Source organism: Sciurus carolinensis, chromosome 17 (genome assembly GCF_902686445.1).
Source record: "Sciurus carolinensis chromosome 17, mSciCar1.2, whole genome shotgun sequence".
NCBI classification, from domain to species: domain Eukaryota; kingdom Metazoa; phylum Chordata; class Mammalia; order Rodentia; family Sciuridae; genus Sciurus; species Sciurus carolinensis.
In genome coordinates, this window is record NC_062229.1 from 54966365 (window position 1) to 54985076 (window position 18712).

The 18712-nt window shown below is 46.9% G+C and overlaps 1 protein-coding gene across 2 annotated transcripts in view; it reads right to left on the bottom strand.

The window, feature by feature from the left end:
• Positions 1-17085, bottom strand: part of Cacna2d3 (calcium voltage-gated channel auxiliary subunit alpha2delta 3) — an 885854-nt gene extending 868769 nt beyond the window's left edge. The window contains exons 1-2 of one of the 2 annotated variants that reach the window (XM_047531971.1): positions 16809-17085; positions 16055-16136 (exon numbers count right to left, since the gene is read on the bottom strand). In XM_047531971.1, coding sequence (XP_047387927.1) covers positions 16055-16136; positions 16809-16930 — 204 coding nt within the window. In that variant the 5' untranslated portion in view covers positions 16931-17085. The remainder of the gene's footprint in view (positions 1-16054; positions 16137-16808) is intronic. The other variant, XM_047531972.1, reaches the window with a different exon arrangement.
• Positions 17086-18712: the final 1627 nt, after the last annotated feature.

Consider the following 18712-nt stretch of genomic DNA (forward strand, 5'->3'; position numbering starts at 1 on the left):
GAGTACTGTTTTTTAACACATTTATTAAACTATGAAGTCAATTTAATGGTCAGAGTCACCCTTCCAAAATGAGTAGAACATAAAAACAGTTGAATAGAATAATGAAGAATAACACAGAACAGAATCAAGTCGAAAAGATTAAAATAGGATATGATACAAAAATAACAAGATTGCACCCAAAAGGTGGTGATTTTTCAGGAAATATGTGTTTCACTTGTGAGGTTAAGTATAATGAGTTGCAATGATACATGTATATCTTTTTTCTTTTTCTTTTTTTTTTTAAGTACAAGAAATTGAACCCAGGGGTGCTTAACCACTGACCGCATCCCCAGTCCTTTTTTGTATTTTATTTAGAGACAGGGTCTCACTGAATTGCTTAGGGCCTCACTCAGTTGCTGAGGCTGGCTTTGAACTCACAATCCTCCTGCCTCAGCCTCCTGAGCGGCTGGGATTACAGGCATGTGCCACCACACCCAAGGAAACGTGTATATCTTACTGTGGGGCCATGGTCAAAAAAGTATAAAAGGGGCTGACTTAAAAAAATGCAGTTTGGGGCCCAACAGGGAAGTAATTCATGTACCTGGGAGATTAGGAAAAGTCTTTTATGGGAAGCAGATGGCACCTTTCACACTGATGTTCACCAAACAATTTTCTGTTAAAGGGCTGGAAACCGTAGGTTCCCACAATCTATTTGGTAAGAAGAAAAGCCATCAGTGATAGGTCAACAAATTTCTTTCTATCTCACAAATTGGAGAGTGGCTACTTCAACTGTGCTCAGTGATTTCTAAATAAACTGCTTCAACAATCAGACGTGCACCTGGGTACCTTCTGACTTAAAAGATGCAATGTCTGACTTGTTGCAAAGCTCTCATTTCTATTACAAAGGAAAATTTCATTTGTGTCATTCACACTGAGGAAGGCTGGACCCAGGGCCAGCTTGGGCTTTGGCCTTGGTTCCAGGACAGAGCAGCCACCACAGCCTCTGGCCCAGACTAACACACACACACACACACACACACACACACACAGATATGTAAGCAAACCTCAGCAGGAAGATGTGCATAGGCCAGAAGGGAAAGGAGGGAATGATGGACTTCCTTAGGGGAATCCAGAAGTCTTACCCAAGGAGAAGTGTACACAGTACCTCTCAAAGCATGGTCCATGGACCACTATATCAGAATCACCTGAGATGTTTATCAGCGTGTGGAGTGCTCAGCCCTGGACCAGGCTTACTGAATCAGAATTTCTTGGGTAAGACCTTGAAATAATGCACTTTAATAAGATCCCCAAGTGATACTGCTGCATGCTAAACTCTGACATCCTGTGGAATCAGGATCAGCAGTCAGACAAAGGCAGCAGGATCAGCAGGGTGCAGGGGATGGTGTGGTCAAAGACACACAGGCATGACATGGCCGGCTGGTTGCATTTGGGGAATGTGAGCAGGGCACTGTCACTGAAGCATTCAGGGTGAGGACATGAAAGGTGGCCACAACAGCAAAGGGACTTTGGCACCCAACACAGCTCTGCATGCCTCATTGAGTATTCAATGGATGTTTTCTGAGGCAGGAAGAAGAAAACATTCCCAACATTAAGCCAAAAAAGCAAATGTATTCTCGTGAGTCCGTTAAGACAGTACCGGATTTTTCCAAACCATGATAGTCTACCCCAAGTAAAGTGTTGGATCATTTAAACTTCAGTTGTGGGAAATGAGAAGGTTGGTGGCCTCTGATTGTGCTAACCCCTAGCTGCTTCATTTATACAGATAGTGTTAATAAGGGGAATGCTCCCTGATGATCCATGGAGACCAAATGTTTTGGCTGTTACGAGACACCTTGGGGGAACATTCTCTCCAGGTGAAATTCAAACTGAAATGTGATTTAACAGAACAGGTTGCAATCACTTCCTTTTGCAAAGTCACATAAAACAGATTTTCAGGGGAGGCCAGGCAGGGAGCTTCAGAAGGGCCCACAGGGCAGGGAGCATAGAGGTCATTGGCTTAGGGCTACCTCTCTGTCATCCAAGAATCCCACTATGAGACATGGACCCGTTCCTTCCCTCTGTGGTCTCCATGCTCTGACACTAGGCAAGTGTCCAGAGCTGGGAGTCAAGACCCAGCAATCTGGGTTTGAACCATTACTGAATTCCTGCAGGATCTAGAGCCTGGCGCGAAAACTTGTACAATCATAGCCAGTTCCCAACACCTGTCCCCACTCCAAAATCCTCTCATTCCCTTCTCAGTGAGTAGGTCAGGCTCATCAGGAAGGTGGAAGCTGGGCATCAGATTCTGGTCACTGCAGGGTCACATGAGTGCTCTGCTGTGCAGAAATCACAACCTCTAGAAAGAAGTCTTGTGTCAGAGGGAAGTTGGATGCAAAACTCCTCCAAAAGTCTCAAAACACAATACTTGATTGAGTCCCAATATCTAGGGGAAATGGAGGCTGGAATGAAACATCTTTTAGCAAAACTTCCCCCGACTAAATCCATATAATTTAATTCCCACTTCCCAGCCAGCTGTTCACCCTCAATCTCAGAGGGTCTGTGCTTGGTGCAGGCTTTCAAAATGGCACAGGCTAGGCCATGGAAGGATACAGACAATTACACCTGCAGGATGCAAATGCCAGTAAAAATAGCCCAAAGTTGCTTCAAGGCCTCTCACGAGGTTCTTCCCCCGCTTGAAGAAGCCAGAAGCCATCCAGGCAGGGCGGGCGCTGCCATGAGGTTGCCCCAGGAGCATTCCACACGGGTATGTGCAGTAGCAGAGGAGACAGAGCTCCAGACAGCCTGCAAAGCACAAACTGAGAAATCCAGTCCCAGTGATGTAAACAACAGAGGGATGAAAGGAAGCCCCCTCATCAAGAAGGTGAAATCACACTCAGCACAGGCCAGGCACACAACCCAAAGCTGGCAGGGCCTCAGAGTAGGCCAGGTGATGTGTGCAACCCCGTGAAGGTGAAAGGGACAGAAATTAAAATTCACATTTCTCCCTAATGTCACCGGGAATGTGGCATTCGAGCGCTTTATGGAATTAGCTGCAGCAGCTTCCTGATTGCCTTTGCCGAGTCGCCTCCCCCAGGTTGATGGTGGCGGCTGCGGCGGCCCCATCAGTCTCGCTTGGTGCTCCTCGTGCACCCGCCCGGCACTGCGGTGCTCCCGTGGCAGCTGCTCGGCCTGGCGCTGCAGAAGCTCTGGGACCCCTCAGCCTGACTGGATGCTGCTGAAGGAGACTCAGTGTGTTTGCAGGGTGCTGACCCAGGTGGGCAGGGATGCTCCCAGGGGCAAGGAGGGGGTCGCTTGGCTGGGCGAGGACCCTCTGGCTCTGCTGTCTGGCAGTCCCTGCTGGCACTGACAGGGCTGTGGGTGAGGGACCTGCCTGCAGGGCTTCAGAGCTGGATTGCTGTAGCTGGAAGGCAATCCCCAGTTTTTGCAGCATCCATGACCAACGCTGTCGATCGTAAAATCCCGACATCAGAGAGTAAATGGAGAAAAGAATGGAAGGACTTCATTCTTCGCCTGGGCTCCATGGTGTTCTTATTTGCATCACCAGTTTGTGAGGACAAGGAAAAGGCTGGGCAGGCAATCCCTTTCTTTGTTTATCTGTATATTCATGCATGCCACAAGGAAACCCTGAAGCCCACCCCAGAGACAGCTATGTGCCAAAGCAGGGTCCTCTCTCAGTCGGAAAGAGCAAGCCTGCCCTGGGTGAATTTAATGTCTAGCTTACCAACGTCCTACTTCCCCTTCCCCCCACCACCACCAGGCAGGAGATAAGGGGTCCTCAGGATATCACACATCCCCAGACCTGCCAAGGGCATAGAAGGACTGCCTGACTCATTCCATGCAAAATGAAACTGATCCTAGGGGTTAAAGGGCTGAGGCCTTCAAGCTAGCTGTCAATTGTACAGAAAAACAGAACTGGGGCTTCACTGAGAGAAAAAAAAAGCACCAACAAACATCCAGAAAAGGAAGACAAAGAACAGGAACAAAACTAACAGAGGAGATAAAATTGACAGGACACTTCCCCAGTGTCCAGCTCTGGGCTAAGGACATCATATACCTCCGTACTCTATTCTACCATGACTTCATTTTACAGGTAAGGGACCTGAGACCTTGACAAGCAGCTTAGGGTCAAACAAGATCTCAAAGCTAGATTTGTCTGGGTCTTGGAGCCCAAGCTGGCTCTCCATCCATTACCTTATACACAAAGGGAAACTTAACCAAATCCAATTAGATTCTCAGAAAGACTTCTCAGGAATCAGACCTAACGAGGGGAGAGCTAACCCTCAGAGGAAACCAAAAGTCAAGCAACATCATTTTATTATTATAATAAAAGGGAGAATGACAGAAAGCTAGAGAACTGACTTACTGGCCCTCCCCTCCTTCCGGCTCTCACCCCTTTTACATTCTGCATTATGCAAGCAAATGACAATGCACCCAAGCAAGGAGACGAAGAATTCCAGGGGGAAAAGACTAAGGGCAGGGAAGAAGTGTCCATCAAATGCCCTGATGAGTCAATAGCATGCAAAGACCAAAGCAAGGCACAAGAGGCTGGTCTTAGGCAATACCCAAATGCCTCTCTTCTGATCCCATCCCACTCAAGGCACCTGAGCTGGGATTCACATGGCCCAGGCCAGAAGCCTGTCTTTGTCACTGGAGCCCTGGGCAAAATTACATTCTCTGTCTCAGTTTCTGCATCTCTAAAACGGAGACGCAAACAGACCTCAGAGGTGGTTGTATTGAAATAAATAAAGCACAAGACACAAAGTACAAACAAAGCTCCAGCATCATCAGTATCTTTGCTTCCTAAGAAGCCCTGGGAGGGCTCCGTCCTGGGCAGTTTTGTGAAGGTCTCCAAACAAGGTCTCCAATGGCTAGATGTGAAATGCCCCCTTAAGCAGACAAACTGCTGCCTTTAGCTGCCAACATTCCCCAGTATGGAGAAGCAACTAAAAAAACAATCTGACAGTAGCCCATCTTTTCCCTTAAGCTACTTATTGCTAAGCATCCTGCATGCATCTTCTCATTTGTGCCTTTCAACTTAGAAGTTAGTGCCACTATGTCCATTTGATAGATAAGAACACTGAGGCTCAGCCACTGACTTGTTAGGATCATATGACTTATCAGCAGAAGCATCTAGATTCAGACCCAGCTGGCCCAGTTCAGATTCAGACTCTCAACTCTATATAGGTCCTCCTTCCCAAGACCAACCATCTCTCTTAAAAGTAGATTTTTAAAAGTCAATCCTCTGATTTCTTTCTAAGTCTCTCTATATTTACTATCCATTTTTTCCCAGTTAAAAAAAAAAAAAAAAAAGGAAATCTTGCTATTCAAGTAGAAAATCCATCTATGTCTCCATAATTCTGAAATTCCTGTTCTGGGAAATGTGTATCATTGGTTTTTTTTTCAAAAGATTATTGAGCTGTGTCCCTCTCCTGAGAAGATTACATCTTATTTCAGTACAACCAGGTAACTCCAGATATTCTGAAATACTTGAACTTGGGCACAGACCTTGGGATTTTTAAATTAGTTACTGGTGTTTTGGAAGAAAGGAAAACAGCATATGTCCACAAACACACACACACACAAACACAAAAGCCCTTTATTGGTAGTCTGTTAGAAATTTGCTTCAAGTGTACTGTTGGAGTTAGTGTACAAATTCTGTATCATGAAAGCAAATGACAATAGCATTCCAACAGAGGCCCAGGCCAAAGCCCAGAAAAAAGAATACTCAAACTTCAGTTTTACCATCCCAGAAGCCAAATGACTATCATTTACGTCCGTGGGGCAAGAGTCTATGCCCATTGAGCTGTTTGTACACGATGTGATCGTGTTGTGCTAATAGACATTTCACTAATAATGGAAACCAGTAGGAGGCAGAAAGTAAAGCTGTATGTTATAACTCCAGGGCGAAAACTACCTACATCCAATGAATTTACTGCCTCCCACATCTATTGTTCTTTCTACAATATTTTCCCACCTCTGCCTCAACAAAGTACCACAAAAAAAAAGCATTTTGGGTGGAAGAGATGCAAAGAGTCAAACACCTGCCCCGTATTCCTGATTTTCACCTTGCTTTACAAATTCTTGTACAATATTACAGCAAGAACAAACTTTAATCCCACAACTGCCCACCTTCACTGTGCAAGGGACAAGATTAGGAGGATTTGGGAATGCAAGCAAAAAAAATCAACTTCCCCCACTGAGGACATAATACATACTTTTCTCTGATACTGTGCCCTGGTCAAAATGTGCATGACATACAATGCCTTAATTTTATGAATTCACCATGCAATCAAAGTGACAAAATTGAAGGAGTCTCCCTTGTTCTGCACTAATAATGAAGCAGGGTGATATCAGTGAGAGAGTAGCCACAGAACTAAGGCGTTCCATGCGCCATACACTGTTCTAAATAGCTTCATGGGTGTTATATTATTTAATCCTTCCCAAAGCCCCATGACACAGGTGGTTTTATTATTTGTTTCACTTTATGACGAGCAAATCAAGGCCCAGGGCAGTATTATTAGTGACTCGCAGGACAGAATTCAACCCCACAGCAAGTGCTCTTTTGTAGAAATCTTGTTTTCATCTGTGCATGGGTCCCTGTAATAGAAATCTAGACCATTCTAAAACCAGATACTCCATTCCCTCCTGGCAGCTGAGAGTTAGCAGTTGTCAGAAAAATGAAGAAGGGATTGCAGGGTCAGGTTTAAAGCATAGGAGGGTCTAGAATTGCAGGGTCAGGTTTAAAGCCCAGGAGGGTCTAGATTTGGGAATTTCAATTGTCAATTATTCCTTTCATTCCATTTGAAGGGACATGGAAATCTCAGGAAAATAAGCCACCAAATATGCCATGCACACACTTGACATACTTAGCAACCTGAGCAAACAGATGAACAGCCGATTTCACATTTCAGAGAAAACATGAGGGGAAATGCTCCCTGATTTTTGCAGAAAAGGTGAGTCTTCAAGTTAGAGCTGAGATCGCTGTTCAGGAGTTCCTCAAGGTTATTCTCTTCCCCAGCAGCTCCACTTTCCAGGCTGAGGACTGTGGCAGAAGCTGCCTGACACTCCCTTTCCCCTATGAACTAGGGACCTAGCAGTCAGCCTTTCCATTCTCTATCAGACATCAGGCACATCCCATAGCAGGCACAAGCCCACAGTGGAAGGTGCGGAAGTCGTACCCAACCTCATGAAGGTCTGGACACCACAAAGCTGATCTTCACTGCCAGAAGAGCACTTCTTGAAGTTCTACCTCAGGGCAGAGCATCTAGGGGAAAAACAGCAAGGGTACCAACATCCCAAACCACGCAGCCCTTCCCTCTTTTGTGAGTCCTGTGGGTGACTCCTGCCACTTGCCGGTGGGATGAGCCAAGCCAGCAGCACATACTCTAGAGAAAAGTCAGAGGCTTGAGAGTTAAAAAAAGAAAATAATATAATAGGTTCCAGTCCCAGCCCTGCCATAGGGCAAGCTGCCCCACCTCCCGGAGCTTCAAGACCCACCTAGGAGGCAGCTAACACAGGTCATCTCCCATTGGAGAGACCAGACCAGATTCCATACATCAGCTACTTCCACACAAAGAATGCTTTCTCGTTAGAAATTCCGTCCCCCCAAAAAAGTCCAGCTCCAACCCACTCTCTTACCTGAGAAGGCTATGACCTGAGTGGACAGTTTGGAAGCCCCCAGGGCAGTCAACCTGACAATTTGTGGAAACAAATGACTCTTGGGCACTTTTCTGACTATTGACCCAAATGGAACCACCAAAGCTGGGGCAGATTTACTCTCATTACTGACACTTTGTTGATGTCCAGTGCTAATTATAATAGCATTAGGTACAAACAATTTTTAAAACCTATGCAGCCACTATAGCAAAAACCCAGCTCCATGATTTCAAAGTGTTGCTATGTTTACCCAAAGAAGGGTGGCAAGTTTCACTCACTCGATCTCTTTTAGGAGATCAGCTCAGGGTTGCAGATGCTCAAGGCCAAAACACAAGAACAGAGCTGCCAAGAATGCTCTAGAGAGGAGAGCAGAACCAGCGGGAAGAGCCAAGGAACACAGGATGCCCTTCGGTGCCTTCTGTGGATGGTGACAGATGGCCGTCCCCACATATGGCTTCACCTCCCTGCCCCTTGATTGAGGGAAAATGGCCATGCCCAGTGAGGTGCCTCAAACTCCTGTTGGTCTCCAGCATCACTCCCCATGAAGTTCCTGGGAGAAGTGTTGACTTCTCTGAGGCCTTGCAGAACCCATTCTCACAGGAGGAAATGCCTGGCACACTGGCCAAGAGGACACTTGGATTAAGGAATGTCCACAGTGGCTTCTGCAAGATCCATGCAATAGAGTAAATGGCCAGAAGTTCTGGGCTCCTCTGCAGCTTAGGAGCCTCTCTTTGGGCTGTGGGACAGACATGGCGACTTCCTCAGCCTGACCCACTGCCCAGGACAGGAGGAGCAAGGCAGGAGGTTAAGTAACCCTAATTCTTGGTAATGGGGCACAGTTTCCTCTGGGTACATCCACATGCCCTCAGGTAGGAGAGTGCTGAGTGCACATCCTGACAGAGGCTGCGTCTGCTCCAGCCCTTCCAATCTAAGGTTCTTGGTTCTCTTTCTGGTACCAGGTAGGGATCACCTTGCTACAATGCCAACCCATGGCCCTCCCTCACTCATCCATGCAGCTGTTCACTCACTGAGCCAATAGGTATGCAGGCCCCACAGCTGCTCAGTGAAGATGACCTGAAGAGCTTGTATTTATATGCTGCAGTTAATAATGACCATGACTCACTGACCGAAGGCTTTGATGTGCCAGGCCACGTGCTAAGTGCTTTGCATATTTTATTTCATTCAATCTTCACCTAAAAGAAGGCCATATTGGTCTCCTATCCCATTAAAGGTGTAAGTTCAGAAGTGTTGCTTTACAAGATGACCCAGCTAGGAAATGGCAGATCGGGGACTCAAATCCACATCCATCTGACTTCAAGACCATGTCCTCTCAGCCATTAACCCAGGCTTTAATTGTTTCTGAAGTAATTTCCCAGATGTTATCTCCCTTAATCCTCCCAAACACTCCTAAGGAAGAGAAACTCGAATGTTATTCATATTTCTTTTAAACTGGAACTGAGGTGGAAAAAGATAACACAAAAGCGAGACAGTGCAGCTCCATGGCCTGGTGTGCAGATTCCAGAAGCCCCTCAGTCACCTTGGGGAAGCTGCTTCACTTCCACAAGTCTCAGCTTCTAAATCTGTAAAGTGGGATGAATGATAACTCTCTGTGTCATTGGGTTGCTGGGAGAATTTAGTGAGATAATAGATGGAAAGTGCTTATCACAGGACCTGGAATAGAGAGGCTGCAGCGTGAATGCTACCTGCTTTTACTATTAGATGAAACGATTTATCCAAGGCTACTGCAGACAGAAAAGATAAGCAGACAGAGCTGCCAGGTCAGTGGCCTTTCCTTTGACAACACAGCATCTCCAAGGACAGGCATCTCTGGAAATACTCCAAGCTCTCCACCTATTACCACATAGAATTCCACTGGAGTTGGAACAATGGTGGGCAAAGGAAGCCTCGGTCTGAATGAGGCTGAAAGGACGAGCTATTGAGAAAGAAGAACACAGCACCAAAATGAAGGCAGTCTGACCCTCGGGGGGCTTAGCCAGGGCCGGGTGGACCCCACACTTGGTTTAATGCTCTACTGTCATCATCTTGAGATGCTAAATAATTTTTTAACATGGGACACTGCACTTTGCAATGGGCTGTGTGAATTATACAGCTGGTCCCAATCTCAGCAGGTTCTCACATTCCAGCTGCATATGAAATCCCACAAGCTGGAAAAATCTAAGCCTGGGGGACTGGGTCACTAGGTTCTGTCCCAGCACCCTGGCTCGATCTCTCAGAACAACCTCTCTGGCAACCCAAGAGGACAAGAACAGGCTTCTCCAACAGCAGGCAGCATCCCAGCACATTCTGTTACGAGCAGCCTCCACTTTTATTGGCATGGGTGCACGTACACGCAAAAACTTAATAAGGTAATGGCATGCTCAACCTCCGGTATCAATGGGGAGTCGCTTACCCTAAAATGGATAACCAGAGGTCCTTTGTGTGAACCCACTGCATTACAGCCCTGACCAACTTGCCTGTTCAGATCGCTTACATGGATAACAGCTCTTTTAACCTTGGGAGGGTACTGTTTTCCAATAACGGGTGCCAAGATAAATACTCCGAAGTGCACTGAGTGAAGCAACCACCATCTATTCCTTGTCAAGAGATAATGCTCTCTTTCCCAATACGGCCTTGAAATGCACACTAACAGTTTGGTTCCTGGGTTGTTTATTTTCATAATCTTGATTTGGGGTAACTGAGAAGCAATGAAACACATACATTGCCATACTCCTTATAAATGTAGCACCTTATTTGAACTTGTTCAAAGCAGATGAAAATTGAAATGCTTACCATTTGTTAGAAACATACCAGACCCTTTTCAGAGTTTCTTTGTAAAATAACTTGACTCTGGAAAGCAGGTGGGCTGGCTAGTTATACACACACACCCTACACGGCAGCCTCACAGATGCCCAACATACCCAGGGTCGGGGCACAGGTCAGACTGCTTTGAAGAGGAACCTGGCAGTGCTTCACATTCAGGAAAAACTGCCTCAGGGAATCTGCCCATCCCTAAGTACTCAGGGAAATCACACCCTCCTCTTCCTCACCATTTTATCTTCCTGTTTTGAAGGACAGGCTAAGTCCTGTTTAATGGACTGAGAAGGACAGCTGAAGATCACCAGAGCCTGACATCAGGAACTCTACCTCTCACTGAATGATACTCAAAAGCTTCCCTTCAGTCACTCGAAGTGAAACACAGGCCATTATGTCTCTTTGTGTAAAAATGACATTAAAAAGGGGAAATCTCGTATGCTAATTTATAGACTGGCATTTTATAACAGCTATTTAATTTCTTTCTCAGTCTTGGCCATTGCAAAACCTCTAAGTCAAAACATCGTGTCTTGGGGAGCACGACCTAAAATTCTCTATCTAGAAGACACCGGAGGTCTCAACTCCGAGACTCTTTCAACCAGCACCATGACTATGAAAGGTGCGGGGACCCAGATATAAATGCCATTCACTGCTTGACAGATGATGTGTGTTTGGATAAAGCAAAAGTCTATTTGTTGGCTTCTATGATGGCAAATTTGGATTAATGACAACCCTGAAACAAAGGATCCTGCTCACATGAGAAGGTGCACTTCTCTAAGTTAAGCACAGCACACCAAGTCATTCATTGATCATCCTAAATGGGAGCACTAAACACTGACTGAGGATCAATCAAAACCTGAAAAGGCTAAAATCCCAACCTTGCACTCCTGTGAATATGTGCTTCAAATTGCAAGGAAACGGAACACCTGAAAGGGCTGCAGGTATTGGGGGAAATCACTTCACAGCTATTTTGCTTTTGTTCTTTCTAATACACAGCTATGTCTTCATCAGAAACTGGAAGTTCTAATTGTGCTTGCCCATGCTTGACAGCTTTCATAATTGTTAGGTGGTTTGGTATTCACATGTTTGCCTAAAATCAAATATTATTAGAATAAACTAATTAATTACTTATTTAATTAATTAATTAAAACAGCATTAAAACACCATGCTAATAGATCAAATCTAATAACCATATTGGAATAAAAATCTGAAGTCCACCTCCAACAAGAAAATAAGCCTATATTTTCATTTCCCTGTATTGTGACTAGCATCTGTAAATCACCTAAGCAAAACAAAGTGGACTGTATCTGCTAGGAAAGGAATTTTAAGAAAGATTTTTTTGTTTTAAAAAAAAAAAATGAGTGAAAGAGGTTCATGCAAAAACTTATCAAATGACCAACCATGTGTGAGTTTGCAGGTGTAATCAGATACTTGCCTAAAAGGCACATCCTGGTCGAAATCAACTGCCCAGAAAGATTGAAAACTATCATTTCAGAAATTTCAAGACTTTAAAAAATAATCTGCAGGGGAAAAGTCCAGTCACTTGAAGTGGTACTATGAATTAAGCCATCGCCATTATAGCCATCGCCATTATAGGCCGAATGCATTTCTCTTCGGGGATGCAAGTAACCGTGTTTATTCCACACAAATCTTCAAGGTAATAGAGCCTCCTTCATAATCTGTAATGTCAGGCTTCCTACAGGCAGCACAGCTCGGTTACTCAAGTCCTAGTACGTGAATACTCCTTTTTAATTATTTAAAAGTCCATCGATTTCCACATTGATGAAAAGTCATAATTATAAAACTGGCTTAAGGAATCAACCTTTTACTTTGCTGACTCTGTCCTGTGGAAGGAGACATCAAGTTTACGTACTAAAGCCATTCTCTCAATAAATAGTTGATAACACAAAATCCTGGTTGTGCATTCCAAGAAGTGCATGCCTGGGAAGTGTCGCAGGAGGTGTCCAAGGCAAATGTCAATTCTTTTCTGGCCTTAATGGCAGAGATACATATTACCAGTCTTTCTGCTGTGTATTTATCATCACGATTCTGGAAAATGTAATGGGAACTCTCCGTTCCCATGAACTTTCACTCTCGGAATGCAAGCCTCAACAGAATGAAAAATTCGGTTCCTACCAAAATCCCCCTAAGGAGGATGAAATGAGAATCACAAAGGCTTGGTGTCTTTCATTGTGAATGCTAAAGGTGCAGAGCCTATGAGTTTAACAGCCCAGGTTCACAGACCTACTGGAATGCTTCTCACTGAATCCCAAAATAGCCAGGTGATGAAACCAGGCCTCCCCAAAAGAACCCAGACAAAGCGCATTCTTAGGGGAGAATGAGGCAAGATGGGACAAGGGCTGCCGAGAACGCTAGAGTGAATGTGTCAAAAAAAAGTTAATTACAAGTTGAAGTGAATGGAAACCCCTGCAGTATCTGCCAGCTAGGCACAGAGCAGCACACCAGAACTTTTTTACCTTTCTGGGGCTTGCTAGGCTCTAACAATATTGAAACCTCTCGAGATTCACACTAACATTCAAGTCCCACCATCTTCCACTGTGTTCAGAAAATACACAAATTTGCAAAAATATGGCTTACTGCATTTTATAAAATCAAAACTAACCCCTTCATATAGTATTAATCGGTTGCTACTTCTGTGCTCAGCAAAGACCAAAAAAAAAAAAAAAAACCTGGGAAAGTCTGGCATTGGAAATCTAATATATTGTTGTAATATAAAGTAAGAAAAGCCATGGTAACAAACAGAAACAATTGAGAAAATAATTCTCCTTTCTCATGTGATAATGAAATATATTGCTAAATGTTGTGTTTACTCTGATGAAATCAGGAATAAAGTTACCATCTTATATTACAGTACCTAATGAAAACATGTTACCCAAATGACAGTTTTCCAAGTCTTTATACACCTTAAAATAGATGGTCAATTTGTATTGAACTTCTATTTACAATACTTTACTTCGTAAAGTTTAGGCCTTACTGCAGAAATTACTAAACTCCCAGTTTTTAAAATTGAATATACTCCACTGAGTCACAATATGAAGTCTCAATTAAAGAAATTACATAAAATACGTAAAACTACAATATATAAAATTACACAGTGGTATAGAGTACAACTTTCTTAACTGAAAATCAAATTTAAATGTCCATTCCTTAAAAGTTCAATTACGGTCTATTACAGAACACGTTACTGTCACCTTTGCGTTCCCTTACTACAATGTTGCATTTTCCAATTGAGTTTGCTAACTTATTTTCAAAGTGTCTTAATTGGTAAGGATTCAGTGGTGATGGATAGATGCATAGAGCTTTGGTTTAGTGGAGTAATTCCTTGCATGAGTGGCCAAAAACTTGAAGAAAAAATAAAAAAGCAAGAGAAGCAATCATCTTCTTACTTTTCCAAATGATGTTATATTTCCTACACTGGAAGCATCTCAGATCTTTTCCCATTCATACTCTGAACTCTCTATACCAATGTTCTTTGCTAACTTTAAAAACACAATCATATTTGGGAGGTGATGGACTGAGATAGCCAAAAGATACTTGAAAAAATGTTTCCCAATTTGTCTAACATACCCTTCCTAACACTCATGAAAGTCCTTGCCAAGCAACCTGAAGCCTTGGGCTTTTCAGGACCCCCAGAGCAGATGATTGCCAATCAAGGGCTAAAGCAGATACCCATCCTGGAACTTCATGCTGAACAACACCTCACCTGCCCCTTGCATCAGATCACAAAATACCAGGCAGCAGCAAGAAATGACAACAAAGCCATAAACAGCTGGAAATAATTTCACAATTGTCAAGCTGCAAACATGACAAAAGCAAAGCAAGGCTAGTGAATTCAATATCAGAAAGGATGCTGATGAGAAGGTAAGAGAAGCATTTTAGCTGTTTCCAATTTGCTATTATAGAATAACCAATAATAGGGTTGATGGGGTTTTGTGCAGTCTGTGTGTGCATGTGTGTGTGTTCCAACTTCAGAAAGAAAAAAAAATCATATTTCATAGGCTTCCACCAAATGTGATATAGAAAATACATAAGGAAAAAAAGAGGCTCTGAAGAGATTCTTTCAGAGTTGCTACAACTAAAACATGCAGATGAGAAATATTTCTTTAAAGTTATACAAAATGTTCTGTTCTTTAAAAGCATAGGGAAAACACTCAGGCAATGCCACAGTCCAGAGATCTTCACACACAACATCTGACAAGTGGGCAAAAAGCCAAAGCAGAATACAGACCGGGGCTGGTCCAGAGGACAAGAATGCAAGGGAAAATGGTAATTCCTATAAGGAGGATCACAGGTATGTAAAATATCACCTTCTACAAAGGCATATCATAGAATCAAGTTTATATCAACTGATGATTGAACTTCCCAAATTACAGAGGTGAGCAAACAATTTTCCCGATGGTTTCAAGGAATGTGGGCTACTGGAAATTTTTAAGCTAACATACCTTGTCGTCTCACTGTGGGGTGATGCTTTATTATGATATTTGGATTTCATGTGAGAAACTGTTTCATATAATGTCCCCAAAAATGCTACTCTCTGAAATGGAATGCCATAAATAAAATACGTACTTGGTTACCAGGCAGCATGCACAACACATATGGTACGTTGGCCCAAAAAGCACATTTAAAAATGCTTAAAAGTTAACTTAACAATTTAAGCTGTTTATACCCATTTTCAGAGAACTATCCCCTCAAGGCCAATTTTATTTTCTATTTGCCAAAAGAGTATGTGAATTAACCCTATTGATTTGTTAACTTGAAATTCTCTCAAAGCCTCTATTCTGTCCTCCCTGGCCCATTCTTTTTCTGTATTTCTTGGAGGGGAGAACGAAGGACCATATATCTCACAATGTAATTTTAAGCATAATGCTGCCTGTTTGAATTAAAATTGATGCAGCTTCTGATAAAAGCCTAATAATCAATTCTCTGTTCTCATTACTCTCCAGAATTATATGGACGCAGACCAATTTCTTAAGTTTGTGGACTACTCTCATAGGTTATTACTCGGCAGTGCAGCTGAGTGGAAAGATAACCACATTCATTCTCCTTATCTGTAATGATGTAATGCATCCCAGCCCTGGGTCTAGATGATTGGGGAATAATAGGATTGTACAACTGCAGGGATGACAAACAATAGTGCAGTGTCTTTCTCTGATACACTGAACCCCACTGAGCCTCCAATGCAAGGTGAAAGACATCATAAAACACGCACTGATTCTGCCCCTCGGATGAAGTTAGCATTTTTTGGCCTGAGGAGCATCTGCTCTCACACTGAAACAGCAATACCGACACTGAGAGGAAAGCCATGCAAAAACACTCAATTTCCAAGCCCCAGCCAGGACAGTGCAAGTGAGTATCCTGCTTTTCTTTGTGTTTAGAATCAAGTGTCATCTAAAAATAACCGCTTGGTAGGGAAAAGTCACTGCACAGTACAATGCCAAGAAACCGGGATCAGAGACTCCTCTGATAACTGATGCAGCTCGGGGCTCACGTTTGTTTGGAAAACTAAATCTGCCTCCATTTTCTGTGCTGGAAAAATCATCGCTTCCTGCCACCACGGAAACCTTACCTTTTGCAGAAGCTGGGAACCGGAGTACTTAGCAGCGATGGATTTTATCTCTCCACCAAAAGCGGAGGCCCACAGCTTCACCCTACAGGGAGAAAGGGCATAGGAAGAAATGTAACACTCGTGCCACAGTCGACACGCACGCACACACGGGGCTATGGCTGAAGGAACCGGGCAATGTAACATTAAGGAAAAGGGGGGAAAAGATAGAAAAAGCGCCTTCGCAGAAACTACCAGAGCCAAACTGCAGAGCGCAGAGCGGGAGGGGATACGAGGGGGGTCACATAGTTCAGAATGCGCAAAGTCTCCCGAGCTCTCCAAAAAGCCCAGTGGGTTTCATTTGAACAATTACCTGAAGACTCGATCACCCAAAATGGGTATCACTGGTCATATACTAGTCCGAAGAAATTCACCCTTCCCCCTTCCCAAAAAACAAGTGAGATGACAAGGTAGCAAAGGAGGTAATTAAAGGGCCCATGGAAGTTGGAGTCGGTAAACAGGCTCCAAACTTGGTGCTGTCACTTGAGGTGAGCCTATACAGGTCTCACTCGCCAACCCGAAGAAAGGGGTGAGAGGATCCCACCCCAGCATCACCGCCTCACGCTTGTCCTGAAAGGCAGGTGCGAGAGACGAGGCCGGCAATGCCGGCGCCCCCGGCAGGTCCTGTCCAGCCGCACCTGCAGGCGCCCAAACTTGGGCACAGTAGGTTGCGGGCGGCGGGGTCCCCTCCACGGGCGGCGCAGCACCCGGCACTTACACGGAGAGCGGGATCTGCTGCTCCGAGCGCACCACATCCCCCAGCGCGGCGTAGAGAAGCGCGGCGGCCAGGAGCGCCGAGGCCCCCCGGGACGCGCGGCGCTGAGAGCCCGACCCGGCCATGCTGGGCTCTCTCCGACGCGCCGGCGGCGGCGGCGATGAGAGCGGCCGCGGGGAGCTGCGCCGGGCGGGCGGTGGGCGAGCGCGCTGGGTTGCTTGCTCTGCTCCGCGCCGCCCCGCCTGCCTCTCGCGCGCCAGGCTCACTTGGGGAGCAGAAAAAGGAGCGGGGTGGGGGGGAGGGCGCAGAGGAGGAGGGAGGGAGAGAGGTGGGGAGGGAGGCGGGCGCGGGAGGAGGCAGGGAGACGCGCCTCTCGCAGCGGCGGCCGCCCGGCCCCGCCTCGGCGGCCCCGGGGAGTCCGGCGGGCAGCGGCTGGAGGGCGGGAGGCGCCTCGCGGGCGGGGACTCGCAAACTCCAGTGTCCTTGGTCGCGGCGGATCGCGCCCTGCCCCGCCCGGCCCACTGCGGCCACCGAGTTCTTTACAACTCCGCAGTCCGCCGCCGCGGGCGCGACTCTCGGGCTGCCCCCGGGCTGGCCTCAGGCCCCGGCAACCCGAGCCGGGGAGGGGATGGGGGCGCAGAAGGAAGGCCAAGGGCCCAGCGCCCCACACTTTGCCAGTGATGGCTCCGCGTGGGCGCCGCGTGCTCCGACTGCCCCCGGGTCAGGTCAGGGCCCGCGGGGTCGAAGTATGAGGAGCCTGGAGGTGCCGCGACCCCCCACCCACGCCGCTCAGTTTCCGGGGTGAAGAAGCAGAAGTGTGAGGAAGGGGCCGGCTCGCGGCGGCGGAGGGGGTCGCACGCGGGGTGGAGCAGGGTGGGATGGGACTGGGGGCTCTGGCTAGGGCACCGCTGCGTGGCCGCCCACAGCTGCTCCAGGGCCGCTGCACCCGAGAGGAGAAGGAGCGGAGGGAGGCGCTGCCGCCGCGGCGCACGAGCGCGGGGCTCCGGCGTTGGCCCGCAGCGGAGCCGCCCCTGGCGCGCCCCACCGTGGGCCCGGGGCTTTTGGAGCTGCCCTCGCACCGGCGGGCTGAGGCCCGGGTCAGCGCCCTTGAGGCGAGTGGCAGCAGCCGGGATGTCAAGGCTGAGGGAGGAAGCAAATGCGGCGCCGAGTCCATCCTGACCCGCGGGCACCCTTGATTTCGGGAGGAAAGATTTCCCCACAGGCTTCTCACGCCAGCCCCAGCCCTCAGGTCAGGAACCGCTGAGCGTCCACGGAGGTGCAGTCTGGTCGCCCGCCGAGGAGGGGGCGAGAGAAAAGGAAGTCGGGGAAACCCCTGGATGCGGGGAACCAGGCTTCCCCGCGGCCTCTCTGGTCACCTCCCCCACCCCGGCACCCAGCTTTCGGAGCCCCTTGTCCCCATACGAGGTCTGGGTGTGACTAGGAACTTTGTGGAGCCCTCGCGCGGGCTGGCGGTGAAGACCGACTCGACTGAGGCTGAGTCATCCTCTCCCGACCGAGCGCAACTCGAGTGACCCTGGCAAGCCGCGCGCTCCTGACGTTGCCGAGTGTCCCAGCGCTCCCGCCGCCTAGGTTCTCCTTGTTTGCATGCTTTTCAGCAACAGGGCCCTTGCGTTCCGCCCTGTCACCTGCCCTCGGCCTCTGCACCCTCAGGTTGCAGGGAACTAAGGGTGGGCTCCAGTCCCTTCTGGGTGGTGTTGGGCTAGGATCCAGGACGGCTTGCCTGCCCAACAATCCCTGGGAAAAGTTACCCCATCAGATATTGGGATTGATCTCGAGAGTTGACTGCGAGGGGCGAAGGACCCCTGATGGACCATTGGAGCTTTTTCGAGTGTCAGCAGACCCCGGGCTCTGGTGGGCTTTGGCAAGTCGCGCTCGCACCTGGGGGA